General features: G+C 43.7%; 1 protein-coding gene across 1 annotated transcript in view; it reads left to right on the top strand.

The window, feature by feature from the left end:
• Positions 1-16,316, top strand: part of LOC138452918 (NACHT, LRR and PYD domains-containing protein 12-like) — a 2,075,892-nt gene extending 2,059,576 nt beyond the window's left edge. Inside the window, exon 14 of the mRNA XM_069605266.1 lies at positions 3,244-16,316. Within this exon, the coding sequence (XP_069461367.1) occupies positions 3,244-3,427 (184 nt within the window). The 3' untranslated portion in view covers positions 3,428-16,316. The remainder of the gene's footprint in view (positions 1-3,243) is intronic.
• Positions 16,317-18,189: the final 1,873 nt, after the last annotated feature.

Below are 18,189 nucleotides of genomic sequence, written 5' to 3'. Positions count from 1 at the left end.
ATGCCAGAAGTATCTTCACTCGGGAGGTGACTAAAGGGGGACTGCTGAGACACTTCTGTGATGTAATTTCACTGTGGACCCCTAGCGTCTCCCCGTCTAGTATTTGTGTTGATAACAGCCTCTAATCTCTTTAAAACCTCAGATATTGTGTCATTGACATCTACAGGATTTGGGGTTTCCGTCTTAACTAACCCAGGGCCAAGTGCAGCAATAAAGCCCTCCAGGAAGTTAAGCTTCACATGCACTTCTTTTAGTGAACATCTCACTGCTCTTATTTCAAACTGTAGGGTTTCATATCCCTGTCCATTGGGTTAAGTATTCTTGACAATACTGGAAACGAAAATGCTTCAACCACCTGTTCGTCTGTGTTCCCATTTTCACATTGTAATTGGTTATTTATAACGCGCGTAATACCCAGAGGTTTCTAAGTGCAGAGCCGTGGCTCGTACCTGTGTTGCTCGGCGTCGTCTTGCTTCCAAGGCGAGCACGTTGCCCCTGAGCTATCCCCCTGAGACTGTGTCAAATAATGCAAATATAAGACTAGCGGCACTGTCCAAAGCTTCTCCGAGTAGCATTTAAAGCAAACAAACCACTACTAGCTTGTTATGGAGTTACGGTGGTCAAGCAGTCTTGCAAGCATCCTGCCAGTCTGTAATTGCACTTGGAGGGACTTCCTTATTTTACCGCAGAACCGTGGCAGAAGCAGATCCTCACTGATACACTGTCGCGGCCACACCACGGACTGCCACAGACTGCACATTCAAAACGCCATGCTCCACTCACCACGCTCCGCTCTCCACGCTCCACGCTGTGCCAGCAATTTGAAGAGGTGGGTTCCTCTAACACTGAACCCTCCAGGCAACGCCTCCTGCATGCAAAGCGTTCTTCTACAGCAGCCTCAATTCACCAAGTGTGTACAGACTTCACTCTCCGCTATCATTATCATTAAAGTGTGAGCATTGCAACCCCACAATAGAGCAAACATGACTTCTCAGCCCTCAGGTCCTAATAAGAGTATCATTCAAGTCTGAGCATTGTGACCTTATAATAGGGCACTCATGACCTCTCAGGCCCTTATCAGAGTATGATTGAAGCCGGAGCTTTGTGACTTCATAACAGGACAGTGTGACCTCGCAGCTTTCAGGAATGGTTGCACCCCTCAGAAACATTGTGAGATCACCTCACACAGACACTATGACATCACCAAGTGGAGATGTGTTTTGTAGAACAACTTCAGCAGTCAGCGGCTAGATTCACAAAGAAGGAACAGAGCAGTCTATTAAGCAGCCCATCGTGCAGAAGATTGAACCATGCCCAAATTCTTCCCATATCCAAATTCTTCCCATGCCCATGTAACTCGACAATGCCATGGAAATAAAGGAAGGAAGAGTTCATTACTTATCTTAAGGCCATTAATTACCCTAGATTCACAATCGTTGTACACAGGCTGTTTTTATGCACTGTTGTATTCGGAAGGTCAAAAAGCATTCCGCAGCCTTACTCCGTGCCGCAGCAAGAAAAGAGAGAAGCTCTAAATGCATACAATGACCTTGTAGCCAGGATGGACAAACGATTCACACCTAAAGCAAACGTCACCGTGACGAGCCATGTTGGGTACAATGGATCAATTGCTCTCTAGAGTCCAGTGAGGCCTCTCGCTGATCCAGTTTTGGATGCTCAGTGCATACTTGAAGCTCAACCCCTCCAAGACCAAATTCCTCCTCCTCACCAACAACACGGAACACTCAGACATACAGGCCTGGCTATCAACCATGAACTCTGAGAGCTTCACATCCAAGCTCACCTCCTGCCCCAAGTCCCCTCAGGTTCCACATCAACAAACACACATAGCTAAGAAATTCAGACAGCTTGGTATCAGCTCTCCCTCCTGCGGGAAAGTCAAGCCCTTCCTCCTCCGGACAGCTTTACATCCACTGTTCAAGCACTGGTCCTATCCTACCTGGATGGGGGCATGCACTCCTCAAAGGCTTCCCGTCATCCTCCCTTGCACCCCTGAGAAGTGTCCTACACGCGGCCACTTGCCTCATCAAGGGTCTACGCAGATACGATCACATCACCTTGGCCCTCTACGACCTTAACTGGCTCCCACTGTACGCATAAACCTTCAAGTCTTGCTGCGTCATCTATTAGGCAGTCACCCACAAGTCACCAGCTACCGCATGGAGAAACTCAGCATCTCCAGTGGACAGTGCACCACCAGATGCCAGGACACGTAGAGAATTGAAATCTGCCACTGCAAAAAGGAAATTATCAGAAAGCCAGCCTTCTCTGCCTACGCCCCATGACTATTGAATTTCCTCCTTGTCTGTCTGACTCTCCCCCACGCTCCTACAATTCAGAAAAGAACTCAAGAACCACCTTTCAGGGAGTCTCTACTCCTCAACACCTAGGCCATCAGGTCACCGCTAGCGCCACCTGACTTGTTAGACACCTCCCGCCACTCTCTTCCCTGCCACATGGTACAGCTGTATCCCTCCTATGTGCCCCTCTGTATCCCACCACCCCACTGTCTATCTGTTCTGTTGTTACCTCTGAAAAGCGCTCTGTTATGCATCGGTACTGTTGTATACCTATGTAAAGCGCTCTGTTATGTATCTGTATTGTTGTATACCTCTGTAAAGCGCTTGGTTGCTTCTTGGAACTAGGTCCACACTCAATAAATACCGTAAAATTAATTATAATAATAATTGATGACCTTATCATGGCCCTTAGTTGGGACTTTGTCTGCATCATGCAAGTTCAGGTAATACGTGGATGAAGTTATACAGAATCACTTGGTTGTATATACCATTAACCCCAGGATCTGAGTCGCCTCTGGTTAGACCCATAGATATGGCAAAGACAAGTTACCATTTTCAAGGATTTTGCAAAGCTATTGAGATGGAGAAGGGCAAAATTATCTTTTATGTCATTATGGCCTTTGGACTGGAAGCAATATTTGGGTAATTGAGGACTGTGGGTGGCTGTCTGTTCACAGCCCTTCCAGGAGGGGCTGCTGCACCATCACCTCCTTCACCATCTCACTTCTTCTCCTTCCAACGTGTGTTGGGCGAGTGCTGCGTGATCCTCAGAGACCCTGGTGTATACTCAATCTGTAGGAGTAAATATTTAAAAAAAGTTTCAAATAATATTATACTTGCATTATACATCCATGCAATGCTGGCTGTGTGAACTGTTTTAGTATTTCTTCCAGGAAGTGATTGTGCCCTCTCTTTCTTTCAGGTTGTTCATGAAATTAGAAGAGGAGGAATTTTGTGACGTGGACACAGAATCTTCTGAAGGGGAGTCAGAATCTTCTGAAGGGGGGTCAGAATATTCTGAAGAGGAGTCAGAATATTCTGAAGTGGAGTCAGAAACTTCAGTAGTGGAGTCAGAAACTTCTGACGTGGAGGCGGAAATCTCCTGAAGTGGTGGCTGAGACTCCTGAAGTGGTGGCCGAGACTCCTGAAGTAGTGGCCGAGTCTCCCGAAGTAGTGGCCGAGTCTCCCGAAGTGGTGGTGGAATCTTCTGAAGTGGTGGCGGAATCTTCTAGGAATCTTCTGAAGTAGTGATATAATCTATTGAAGTTATGGTAAAACCTCTTGAAGTTGTTCTGGAGTCTCCTTAAGGGGTCGAGGAATCACATAAGAAGACATACCTCCTTTCTTAGCTATGATCATTCTGAATCATTTGTTGTTTAACCCCTTGTTTGCTATTTTGTATGCAAGCATTACTATAGATTTATGTATTTCTGTATGCTCATCTTTAAACTTCAAGTGTATGTGTGTAGTAGTGTAGAAATGGCTATATTGGTGGTGAGCAGTGGCGGTTGGTGAATTTGTTAAGTGGAGGAGTGTCAATATTTCCCCAAATAATCCGTAGTGACTGTGCATAGCGAGGCACCTAAACCTATCAAGGGTGGTTCGGGAGGGGGTTTACCCCGAGAATTCTTTTTCAATAATGGATTAAAATGGTGCATTTTACAGAACACATGTTTTAAAAATTTGGTGAAAAGCCAAACAGTTGGAAATTGTTTTTTGGTTTTTGTAGGATAACTCATGAAAAAATCTAATAGATGCAAGTCACCAACAGTGCACAGGAGCATTTCTCCAACACATGTTCATTATGCGTTTGCCCACAATATGTGCCAGTATAAAAACATTTGCATGCTAGCTGTGCCCTTACATTTCCATACTGGTTGCACCAATATATGCCAGTATTCCCATATAAGATCATACTCATGTCTGCATTGGGAATAATACTACACAAAACCATCTCTACGCTGGTATATATGGCAGTATCCCCACATATGGACATGCTCCAGTTGGCTTAACCATTAAGAATGCATGCCACATTATGAGAACATGTCCAAACTGGATGTACCAAAACGCCAGTCTTAATACATAACTTATCATGCTTGCTTTATCAAAGATGTCCAATACAAAATGTCATGCCCCAGTAAGAATTGGCTAAACTATCTGCACCAAAATGCCAGTCTTCCCACGTAATAACACTTATTATGATTCCTTTATCATAGAGGCCCAGTAAAATATGCCATGCCGGTCTCCTAGTGCACCAGCACCTTACACTCAAACACAATCACATTTGTTATGAATGGGATTATGTGTGTGTGTGCGAGTGTGGAGCACTGGGGTGCCAGGGGACACCCATAAATTACGCCATGCCTGCCCTCTGGGGCACCCAGCAGCTCGCAGTCACCCGTTATCCATAGTGTGCGTGCGAGGTGCTGGGGGACCCAGGCATGGCATTTTTTACAGGGAATCTTTCATAGATGCCCATAAAGAAATGCTGTGACTGCTCCCTGTGCCCCCCAGCACATAGGATTAAGTGTGTATGCAAGGCGATGGAAGGCTCAGGGTACAGGCATGGTATTTTCTTTTAGGCATCTATCATAGAGGCCCAGTAAAAAAATGACATTCTTGCTCCTTGGGCACTGCAGCGGCTCACACATGCCTCTCACACAGCGCCTCACACATGCACACAATCAATGTGATTATGTGTGTATGCAAGGCGCTGGTGGGCCCAGTGGGCCTGCATGGTTTTGAGATGCCCCTCCTTAGCACATACACACATGCACCCAGACTGACTTGTCCCCAACTGATTAAAGCTGGAACCTTGACAGACACTCACACCCAAACATTCCACTGTGACACAGCAACATTCTCTCAGCTCTTACATACACAGCAAGCATGATACAACACATCTTCTTCCGTTACAGACAAACAAATTTGAACACATACACACTACTGACACGTAAACACCACTCACACAGGTCTCATACCTCCCCTAAAACCCCACCAGAGAATAGATGCACCCAATCAAGCGTAACCAACTTCCTACACAATGTGGCAACAAACCTCAAACACTACCTAACTATATAAACCCTTTGTAGAAAGTCAAGACTCCTCCCGCTCATTCCTGCCACAAATGAACATCCAGCCTGCCACACTAGATTACACACCTGCCCCTTCAAGGACTAACAAACTACTTTCCACTGTCATCAGTAAAAAAAACAAAGGACTTCCATCCATCCATGCTACAGACTGACCTCCCGACTGCTACTCTGGAGCACTGCCAAGCCTCTAAATAGGCCAGTACGCTGCTAGATCTATATCACAAAGGAAACTGTACTAACTACTAAAAGCAACATCAACTCCGGTAAACAGGGAGTGCTGACCCACAAGGAAAAACATATGAATCACCCACATACGCACTCCCACACACATCGACTCAGCCAAAAGAGCACACATGCGACAAACACTGGGCACATTCCACTTACAACCTCAATGAAGCTGGCCAGGCACCATTGAAACCATCAGCACATCAAAAATGATTTCTAAGCTACGCACCCACATGCCAGTTTGAATGGAGTCATAAAGTAATCACACAGCACCTACAAACCCCCAAAAATAAGTAGTACAGTTGATTAAAACAAACTACAACAAAACCCAACTCATGACTTTAAAGTCCGAATTGATCAAGTCATGACAATCTTTCATTCCCACACATGCTAATTGGTCAGCGGGCGTCCCCTACCAAACCCTAACCACTCTGGGATTTGCATGCGTGACATCCACCCCATCTGAGTTGGGTCAAGAACTGGTGATCATCCAACAAGGTCACCAACATTAAACCTAAATACCAAAACTCTTTACTCAGCAAAAAAGACTACTCTTCAAGGTGGAAGGCGCTACCTTCCGTACTCGTACAACACCTACAAAACACAAACTCTTGTACAATCAGATCAACGGGACCATACGATTGTTTATACTTCACTGACTTCATTGCCGGGAGGCATGAACGCCCCCCGAATGTAGTGGAACAATACTGACATACTTCACTTCATACGTCACTCTTAGCAACTGGAGGCGCGACAAGCCAGACCCCATGACACTCACAGTCAGACTCACATACACAGAAGGTGCGACCTCCACACTCTGATACAATATACACTCCTTCTCTACCCATTCTTTAAATGCAGGCACGATCCACCAGAACCTTTTATGTAATCATTTCTTTCAATTTGCACTGTGCTTACATAACTCTCAACAAAACATGGTTAATTACATTACTAGTCACTTCAAAGCTTCAACATAAATGACTTCAATACCTAAAAGTCCTTAGATGCGTTGCAACTGTAACCTAAAATTCCTCAAAAGGCTAATACTAAATCCGCTTTTAAGCTCTCATACACTCTGGTTCTCACCATGCCCTTATTATTTCAAATGACTTTATACACCTAAAAATCCATAGGTGCTTTGCACCACTAATTCTGCAATTCCTCAAAGAGTTTCATCTAGCACACCTCACAGATTCTCCACATCACACTAAATTCCTTTAATCCCTAAATGTCCTTAGGCACATGGCAACTATATCCTGAAATTCCTCAAAGAGATTAACTGTAAGGTTACTCTTGGCTCCGCTCACACATTCTGGCACTTCACTTGCCATTAACAAAATTAATAATTTTGTTTCCTACAAGTCCATGGGTGCACTGCACCTCTAACCTGCAAATCCTCAACAATTTTAATTCTAATACTTTTAATTGCAGGTAACATGCGGGGAACTTCACACCCCTATCTAACCTGGTTGACACTCAGTGTTTCACCATCACTGTGAACATGCTGGAAATGTCACACCCCTTCTCATTTCAGTGTTTCACCATCACTCGGACCATGCAGGGAACTTCACACCCCTTCTCATTTCAGTGTTTCGCCATCACTCTGAACATGCTGGAACTGTCACACCCCTTCTCATTTCAGTGTTTCACCACCACTCTGAACATGCAGGGAACTTCACACCCCTTCTCATTTCAGTGTTTCACCACACTCTGAACATGCAGGGAACTTCACATCCCTTCTCATTTCAGTGTTTCACCATCACTCTGAACATGCAGGGAACTGCACACCCCTTCTCATTTCAGTGTTTCACCATCACACTGAACATGCAGGGAACTTCACACCCCTTCTCATTTCAGTGTTTCACCATCACTCTGAACATGCAGGGAACTTCACATCCCTTCTCATTTCAGTGTTTCACCATCAATCTGAACATGCAGGGAACTGCACGCCCCTTCTCATTTCAGTGTTTCACCATCACACTGAACATGCAGGGAACTTCACACCCCTTCTCATTTCAGTGTTTCACCACCACTCTGAACATGCAGGGAACGTCACACCCCTTCTCATTTCAGTGATTCACTACCACTCTGAGCATGCAGGGAACTTCACACCCCTTCTCATTTCAGTGTTTCACCATACTCTGAACATGCAGGGAACTTCACATCCCTTCTCATTTCAGTGTTTCACCATCACTCTGAACATGCAGGGAACTGCACGCCCCTTCTCATTTCAGTGTTTCACCATCACACTTAACATGCAGGGAACTTCACACCCCTTCTCATTTCAGTGTTTCACCATCACACTTAACATGCAGGGAACTTCACACCCCTTCACATTTCAGTGTTTCTCCATCACTCTGAACATGCAGGGAACTTCACACCCCTTCTCATTTCAGTGTTTCACCATCACTCTGAACATGCAGGAAACTTCGCACCCCTTCTCATTTAGTGTTTCACCAGACACTGAACATGCAGGGAACTTCACACCCCTTCTCATTTCAGTGTTTCACTACCACTCTGAGCATGCAGGGAACTTCACACCCCTTCTCATTTCAGTGTTTCACCATCACTCTGAGCATGCAGGGAACTTCACACCCCTTCTCATTTCAGTGTTTCACTACCACTCTGAGCATGCAGGGAACTTCACACCCCTTCTCATTTCAGTGTTTCACTACCACTCTGAGCATGCAGGGAACTTCACACCCCTTCTCATTTCAGTGTTTCACCATCACTCTGAGCATGCAGGGAACTTCACACCCCTTCTCATTTCAGTGTTTCACTACCACTCTGAGCATGCAGGGAACTTCACACCCCTTCTCATTTCAGTGTTTCACCATCACTCTGAGCATGCAGGGAACTTCACACCCCTTCTCATTTCAGTGTTTCACCATCACTCTGAGCATGCAGGGAACTTCACACCCCTTCTCATTTCAGTGTTTCACCATCACTCTGAGCATGCAGGGAACTTCACACCCCTTCTCATTTAGTGTTTCACCATACACTGAACATGCAGGGAACTTCACACCCCTTCTCATTTCAGTGTTTCACTACCACTCTGAGCATGCAGGGAACTTCACACCCCTTCTCATTTCAGTGTTTCACCATCACTCTGAGCATGCAGGGAACTTCACACCCCTTCTCATTTCAGTGTTTCACTACCACTCTGAGCATGCAGGGAACTTCACACCCCTTCTCATTTCAGTGTTTCACTACCACTCTGAGCATGCAGGGAACTTCACACCCCTTCTCATTTCAGTGTTTCACCATCACTCTGAGCATGCAGGGAACTTCACACCCCTTCTCATTTCAGTGTTTCACTACCACTCTGAGCATGCAGGGAACTTCACACCCCTTCTCATTTCAGTGTTTCACCATCACTCTGAGCATGCAGGGAACTTCACACCCCTTCTCATTTCAGTGTTTCACCACCACTCTGAGCATGCAGGGAACTTCACACCCCTTCTCATTTCAGTGTTTCGCCATCACTCGGAACATGCGGGAAATGTCACACCCCTTCTCATTTCAGTGTTTCACCACCACTCTGAACATGCAGGGAACTTCACACCCCTTCTGATTTCAGTGTTTCGCTACCACTCTGAGCATGCAGGGAACTTCACACCCCTTCTCATTTCAGTGTTTCACCATACTCTGAACATGCAGGGAACTTCACACCCCTTCTCATGTCAGTGTTTCACCACCACTCTGAGCATGCAGGGAACTTCACTCCCCTTCTCATTTCAGTGTTTCACCATCACTCTGAACATGCAGGGAACTGCACGTCCCTTCTCATTTCAGTGTTTCTCCATCACTCTGAACATGCAGGGAACTTCACACCCCTTCTCATTTCAGTGTTTCACCATCACTCTGAACATGCAGGGAACTTCACACCCCTTCTCATTTCAGTGTTTCACCATCACTCTGAACATGCAGGGAACTTCACACCCCTTCTCGTTTCAGTGTTTCACCACCACTCTGAGCATGCAGGGAACTTCACACCCCTTCTCATTTCAGTGTTTCGCCATCACTCGGAACATGCGGGAAATGTCACACCCCTTCTCATTTCAGTGTTTCACCACCACTCTGAACATGCAGGGAACTTCACACCCCTTCTGATTTCAGTGTTTCGCTACCACTCTGAGCATGCAGGGAACTTCACACCCCTTCTCATTTCAGTGTTTCACCATACTCTGAACATGCAGGGAACTTCACACCCCTTCTCATGTCAGTGTTTCACCACCACTCTGAGCATGCAGGGAACTTCACTCCCCTTCTCATTTCAGTGTTTCACCATCACTCTGAACATGCAGGGAACTGCACGTCCCTTCTCATTTCAGTGTTTCTCCATCACTCTGAACATGCAGGGAACTTCACACCCCTTCTCATTTCAGTGTTTCACCATCACTCTGAACATGCAGGGAACTTCACACCCCTTCTCATTTCAGTGTTTCACCATCACTCTGAACATGCAGGGAACTTCACACCCCTTCTCGTTTCAGTGTTTCACCATCACTCTGAACATGCAGGAAATGTCACACCCCTTCTCATTTAAATTCCACTCACCCTTTTTTCTAACCATAAATACTCCAATATTCCCTATATACTTAAAAGAAAACTACTTTGGGCTTTTCATAATTCCAAAAGGATATGAACATAACTTGTCTTCATTCTCGTTTAATAGCCCAACAAATTTATTTTTATTTTTGACAAAACACTCTCTTCTTTTTGTCTTCTTCCTGCCCATTTTCCACACAGTGCACTTTGTCACTTGCCAGGGATTAATTGCAGCCAACGATGCGTTCCAAAACAACGCGCTTGTGCTGCTTACTGATACCGTATATACCCGGATCCCATACCGATAAACTGTCCATTCTGTGTGCCCATCCCATTGCTTCAGACTTGTATCGTCTGACCTGCTAGCACGCGGACAACATTTCTTTAAACTTGCACCCAGTACCTTTAGTGATTTACATCCCATGGGCGAGTGCCACCTCCATCAGATCCCTTGGTTATCAGACGGGGGCATCCGGACCCTACACCTCTTGCTCTTTGGATGCATGCCATGCGTTGCATCCAGTGCCCCCGGGTCACTTACTCTGACACGCATAGCGCAGATTCACTACACCACTTGCCACAAAGGACTTGAATACGTCCTGCTTTTCACATAGGAATCGCGTCACCAATGCCTTTAGAACGCCACACTGATCATTGCCGACTCCTTTGCCATGCACATGACATCACCGTTTGGCGAGTGAACGCTGAGCTGTGCGGTTATCGGCCGCTCCAACTGTCCTTTACCGTTCCTCTCCCAGAGGCAAGTCATCCATGTTCATGCCTACCAAAATTGCGCTGTCTTGTTAATCACACTTGAAGAAAAACATGGCGTTTAAAAAATAACAACTCTGATGTCTTGAGAGACCACCAGAACCACCACAGACACCTTAGATCCATTTGGTGACATTTATTATGTGTACATTTCCTGCTCCCTCTTAAATATCTTGAGGCCTCTGCAGTAATTGCCACCAGATTACCTTTACATCTGTAAAGCAGGGACATGCAGCAGCTGCCTTTGGTAATCCCTCTGCACCCAGAAGCTGGGTATCATGTCATTGCAGGCTCCCACTTTCTCCTGTCCTGGGTAACGTTATGCCACTTGACTCATTTCCCTTATCTCCTCGCTGAGCAATGCTGAGGCTGTGATGCCCTAGGACTGCACAAACTTTTCCATGGGGACTGTGCTGGGGCTTATTCTTTTCACTTCCCCCAAGCTTCTGCTCTCAAAATATTTTCCCATGGGCACAGCAATGCAGCTTTATTTAATTTCTCTTCCCCCTGGATGCTGCACTCCCCTTCCTTTTTCCATGGGTGATGGGACTTACTTTTCTTTGGGGGGCAGTGGTTCCTCTTCTTTCCTGCTGCTCCCCCCTCAGCAGACTACTTCATCTTCTTCTTCTTTGCACACAGGTTCTATTTTCTTAGTTTACTCGTCGCCCGTGTAATAAAGCTGCTTCTTGTACACTCTTGTAGGTTCCTTCAGATATGCTTTATTGTAAGTCTCTTTAAGATGATACAGAACGAACCGCTGGGTCCCATCACCCAGGCTGACTTGTCCTCAACTGCTTAAAGCTGGAACCTTGACAGACACTCGCACCCAAACATTCCACTGTGACACAGCAACATTCTCTCAGCTCTTACATACACAGCAAGCATGATACAACACAAGAGTCGGAAATGCTGCAAAGTGGTAACAAGAGTGGTAGCCCGTCTGCTAGGTGTACCCTCAACTACGGCTGCATATTTGACACATACTGAGACTGGCACCCGGTTTCTGACAGATCTGTGAAGATTAAGGGTGATTCTGATGTGACGCTCTGTGTGGATAAATAACGAGGGACCCTTAACAAGGCTAATATTAAGGGAGTCATTCCCCTGGAGTCGGTGGTTTGTGTCAAGTTGTACCAGGAGAAGGGAATATTTCTCCTAGTACTCATCACCCAGGAACAGTGTTCAGAAACTAGGGGAAGGGAGTCATTCACCCTGGTTACAGTGGTGAACTATACAGTGTTCTTTCAGTCTGGCTAGTTTTAGTGAGCCTTATTTTTTAACTTTCCACCAGGGTAAGGGAGTAGGAACTTTGAGTTGTTAAATACTTTAGTTTAGAGTGTAAGGGACAGAGAGAGAATTTGACACACAATTGTGGACTTTTTAAGTTACGGACATTCTGACAAATCCATTCGTATTTTAGTTAAGGCTGGGAAACCCCTCTTAGAGTCAGGATAAATTAGGTTCTTGCTTTCTTTTATCTAATAGATATTTATAGCCCCAAGTATGCCACCTGCGTGTCAGTCTCCTCCTTCTGCGCCCTCACAGTATGAAAGGAACACTATGCTACCTGCATGTCAGTCTCCTCCTTCTGCACCCTGACAGTATGCAAGGAACACTATGCCACCCGTGTGTCAGTCTCCTCCTTCTGCGCCCTGACAGTATGCAAGGAACACTATGCCACCCGTGTGTCAGTCTCCTCATTCTGCACCCTGACAGTATGCAAGGAACACTATGCACCTGGGAGTCAGTCTCCTCCTTCTGCACTGTTACCCATCATGGAGGAGTTTGGGGTTAATTTGCTTTTTATATAATCCAGAAAGCATCTGGAGTGTGCCTGTATGGCTGCTCAGGTCACGCTGCTATTCTGTAGAGTGCAGTTTGTATTAGATGGAGAACAGGGGCGATTAACAGTGAGAATGTACCTTCCATTGAGGCTGGCAGAGGTCCTGACAGAATATCTTAATTGGGCCTCAAACACCTATCATCAGCATTTGCTGACTTGGGCTTGTTTCAATGTCTCGGGCATCAGTGCTATCACTCACAAGTGGTGCCGGGCTCTAGCAGTGAGGATGAGAGATGTGTGTGGGGCGCCCAAAACGTTATCACACTTTGTACTATTCTGCCCCTGTGCAGTTATATACGGATACAATATTATGAAACACTCCTCAGAGGGCCCCGAGGGAGTATATTGGTTACATTTTTTTAATAGTTGGGGGCTTGAAATTGTGAATGGGTGCACAATTAGTGGAAAAGCAGGAACTCTCAGAGTCCTCTTGACTATATGTTCACTAGCTGTGAAGTGGCGCCCTTGATCAAGGACATGACCATCAGCCAAGACTTGTGGAGTGACCATGAAGCACTGGTTATGAATCTTGGTATCAATGAAGGCATCCCTACGGTTAAGGAAATGGCTGATCTGGCAGTCAATCATTCAGCAACCAGATTTATTTGGTCTGAAAAGAACTTCCTAAAAGCTGGATTGGCTACATCACACCCGATGACTGCCAGTTTAAACTTATTTGAGGAAATGCCCGCTGGGGTAATAGAGAGATGGATCGCTGCCTTCTCCTGTGCACATGCAACATCAAAAGTTAATGTGATACTAAGAGAATCTGAGGAGGGAAATTCATTTGATAAAACCATAAGAGATGCTAAACAGAAACTAAGGAGTGATATTCGTAAAGCTAAGAATACCTGTAAATCTCTAGCGTCTTTTCACAGGGTATCTAGAAAATTTAAAAACAAGTATCGGGCCTGGGTAAAACAAAGGAGGCAATCTAGTCGACATGCCTTATGGCAACGAACTGTCAAGATATTATGTGCCAGGAAAACTCACAGTATATGGACACTACTGGGTGAAGTAAGCGGTTATAGGCACTATCCCCTGATTAACCCCATTGGTGCACATGACTGGGAAACATTCCTAGGGAACCGTAATGCCCCTGAAAGTACACTGGAGAAGTGTGAGATGGACATTAAGCCTGAATGTCTCCCTTTTATGGTAATTATGGAGGAATTACAACTCAAAATAAAGAACTTGAAATCATCCAGAGCCCCCTGGCCCAAATGGGTTAGCCAATGTTGTGCTTAAAAATAATCTCTACTTCTGGGCATGTCTGTTGAAAATATTGTTTGATAAGGTGTTGGCTGATGGCAAGATCCCTAGTTCTTGGCAGACAGCCATTCTTGTCTCAGTGTTTAAAAGTGGCATTAAGACTGAGCCGGGCAATCATAGATTGCTTTCTATGCTAGATAGCACATGTAATCTATTTGCCACGTTAATCTTAAAGGAGCTTCAAGCCTGGGTGGATCAAAAAGGCATATTGGACAGATTCCAGAGTGGATTTAGATAGGGTGACTCTACGGCCCACAATCTGTTAATTATGGATACCCTTAGTACCACAGCATTACGACATAATAATCTCCCATTGTATGCCCTTTATATCGATTTCAAAGCAGCATTCGATATGGTATGCAGTGAGTGGCTCTGGTCCAAATTGCAGAACTTGGGCTGTCCTCCGGGCATATGTTATTACTTGAAGCTACTCCACAACAACACCTCAGTTTGCCTTAAACTTGACACTCGGGATAGGATGACTGAATATATCACACATAATAGGGCAGTAAAGCAGGGGTGCGATACAGGCCCCCTGCTATACAACTTATTTGTATCCAATCTCCCACACTCAGTCAAGGCAGCATCTAATTGTCCCCCTAAAATTGGCACTACACATTGCCTTGTATTAGCATATGTGGACGACTTAGTCATCCTCAACAACACCTTTAGTGGACTACAGAGATCTGCGGAAGCACTATGGACGTATGCTGATACTAATGGCCTGATCATAAATCAGGAAAAAACCCTTGTGATGGCTTTTACAGGCAAAAAGACAGCTCGACTTCGCCTTTACGTCCGTGCCTTACATATTCTCTATACTCCATCTTATAAATATCTGGGGGTTGAGTTTGACGCGAGAGGGGATTACCACTTCTGTATAGAGACACTTATTGGTAAGACGGCCCAACTGACTGAACTAATATATCAATTTACCTGTAAACAGAGTGGATATTCAATATGGGGTGCTTGCCAACTATATATACAGTGTATGGTGCCCATGGTAATTAATGGTTTAGAATCCCTTATATCGATTGACCAGAAGTGGTTGCAAATAGTTGAAGGAAAGTTTTAGAGGAAACTACTAGGGCTTCCTACGTGTGTTCCGATGGCCATAATTAGGTTGGAGATGGGTCTTCTATCATTAAAGTCATAGGTCTTGAAGAAGAGAGTGGAACTATATGTCAAAATGTGCAATGCTGCCACAGATTTGCTCCTGGTTAGCATGGGCGATGATGTGTTAAAAGAAAACTAGAACTCCTTGCTCAAGAAAAGTATGGACATACTGTTTAGTGACATTGGCTGGACCCCAAAATGGAGAGATGATTTTGCCACTATGAAGTTCACTTTGGGGAAATGTATGGACCATTGGGACTGGCATGAACATTTTGCTCATTTAGGTACACTGAAAAGATATAAATGTGTCTCGTATATACTGTATACTTTTAAGAGATCACAAAAATATCTGAATCTGTGCCAATCCCCAAATCTTAGGAGATTTATACTACTATTAAGAATTGATCATCTGCCAGTTCTTTCTGTGGTGGTGGTTGAGCGAAAGGTCCCTAAAAAAGGATGTTATTGTTGCATCTGTTTGAACAAAGCGGCGAGCGAGTCTGCCAAACATGTATTAACAGAATGCCCCGACATGAGAAAGGTCTATCTAAAACATTATGGCAGATTTCTCCATCAATTGGAGTCAATTAGAGAATCCACCTTCTGGCTGCAATGGATCAATACAAGAACTTTAAGTATGCTTATGTCCCTATTTAGAGTATTATCTACTGCTGAAAATCATTGGAACACAAACACTTAATTGTCCTGGTGGTTTAACTTTGACCGAATTTATATTTTTCTACTCCAGCCGGCCATATGATCTATTGGCAGTACTGAATTGAAACTAGTCAGTTGAACGATTAGTTATTTGATTAGATTGATGCAATGAACTTTACAGAAGGTGGATTGTCTGATTGTTTGATGGTCCGATCTTGGGTTTAAGTGATGAGCTATTTATTGATCTATCTGAGGGTTGGTATGATTATTTGATTAAATGAAAGTATCATTTTACAAAAGATTTTATTATATTTCATTTGACAGATTGTATGTATAATTTGGATCACATACATCAAATACTATTTTATGAATAACTCTTTTATGATGTATTATGTGTAAAGGTTTTCTTTGTAAAACTGTATAACATTAAATAAATACGTAAAATAAAATATCTTTTGAACGTGCTGCGATGAGGTGGTCTTTGACATTTTATACCTGCCCTTTTGTCTTTACTGTCTGTCCCCACGTTTGGAGGTGCCTTTGCTCTCGTTTATCTCCTGAAATCAGCATTTCAGAATAGAATGTATCTTTATTGTGTTTGGTAGGTTTTGTGGTTTCGTTGTCTCCTCTCACTTTCTATTGTATTGTATGCAACAATAATTGCTTGGCATGTATATTGTTAGGTTTTGGAACTGTGCTATTGAGGATCGTATGCTGTTTATCGCATGGTATGTATATTGTTAGGTTTTGGAACTGTGCTATTAGGATTGTGTGCTGTTTAGTATCGCATGGTATGTATATTGTTAGGTTGTGGAACTGTGCTATTGAGGATTGTATGCTGTGTAGTTTTGCATGGTGTGTATATTTTGTTAGGTTTTGGAACTGTGGTATTGAGGATTGTATGTTGTTTAGTATTGCATGGTATGTATAATGTTAGGTTGTGGAACTGTGCTATTGAGGATTGTATGCTGTTTAGTTTTGCATGGTGTGTATATTTTGTTAGGTTTTGGAACTGTGCTATTGAGGATTGTATGCTGTTTAGTATTGCATGGTATGTATATTGTTAGGTTTTGGAACTGTGGTATTGAGGATTGTATGCTGTTTAGTATTGCATGGTATGAATTTTGTTAGGTTTTGGAACTGTGCTATTGAGGATTGTGTGCTGTTTAGTATCGCATGGTATGTATATTGTTAGGTTTTGAAACTGTGCTATTAGGATTGTGTGCTGTTTAGTAATGCATGGTATGTATATTGTTAGGTTTTGGAACTGTGCTATTGAGGATTGTTTGCTGTTTAGTATCGCATGGTATGTATATTGTTAGGTTTTGGAACTGTGCTATTAGGATTGTATGCTGTTTAGTATTGCATGGTATGTATATTGTTAGGTTTTGGAACTGTGGTATTGAGGACTGTGTGCTGTTTATCGCATGGTATGTATATTGTTAGGTTTTGGAACTGTGCTATTAGGATTGTATGCTGTTTAGTATTGCATGGTATGTATATTGTTAGGTTGTGGAACTGTGCTAATGAGGATTGTATGCTATTTAGTATTGCATGGTATGTATATTGTTAGGTTTTGGAACTGTGGTATTGAGGATTGTATGCTGTTTAGTATTGCATGGTGTGTATATTGTTAGGTTTTGGAACTGTGCTATTGAGGATTGTATGCTGTTTAGTATCGCATGGTATTTATATTGTTAGGTTTTGGAACTGTGCTATTAGGATTGTGTGCTGTTTAGTATTGCATGGTATGTATATTGTTAGGTTTTGGAACTGTGCTATTAGGATTGTGTGCTGTTTAGTATCGCATGGTATGTATATTGTTAGGTTGTGGAACTGTGCTAATGAGGATTGTATGCTATTTAGTATTGCATGGTATGTATATTGTTAGGTTTTGGAACTGTGGTATTGAGGATTGTATGCTGTTTAGTATTGCATGGTGTGTATATTGTTAGGTTTGGGAACTGTGGTATTGAGGATTGTATGTTGTTTAGTATTGCATGGTATGTATATTGTTAGGTTGTGGAACTGTGCTGTTGAGGATTGTATGCTGTTTAGTTTTGCATGGTGTGTATATTTTGGTAGGTTTTGGAACTGTGGTATTGAGTATTGTATGCTGTTTAGTATTGCATGGTATGTATATTGTTAGGTTGTGGAACTGTGCTATTGAGGATTGTATGCTGTTTAGTATTGCATGGTATGTATATTGTTAGGTTGTGGAACTGTGCTAATGAGGATTGTATGCTGTTTAGTATTGCATGGTATGTATATTGTTAGGTTTTGGAACTGTGGTATTGAGGATTGTATGCTGTTTAGTATTGCATGGTATGTATATTGT

The sequence above is a fragment of the Ambystoma mexicanum genome, chromosome 4p (assembly GCF_040938575.1).
Source record: "Ambystoma mexicanum isolate Mex_15411 chromosome 4p, UKY_AmexF1_1, whole genome shotgun sequence".
NCBI classification, from domain to species: domain Eukaryota; kingdom Metazoa; phylum Chordata; class Amphibia; order Caudata; family Ambystomatidae; genus Ambystoma; species Ambystoma mexicanum.
Note: the sequence above shows the minus strand (reverse complement) of the source record. Positions and strands in the feature narration are given on the sequence as shown.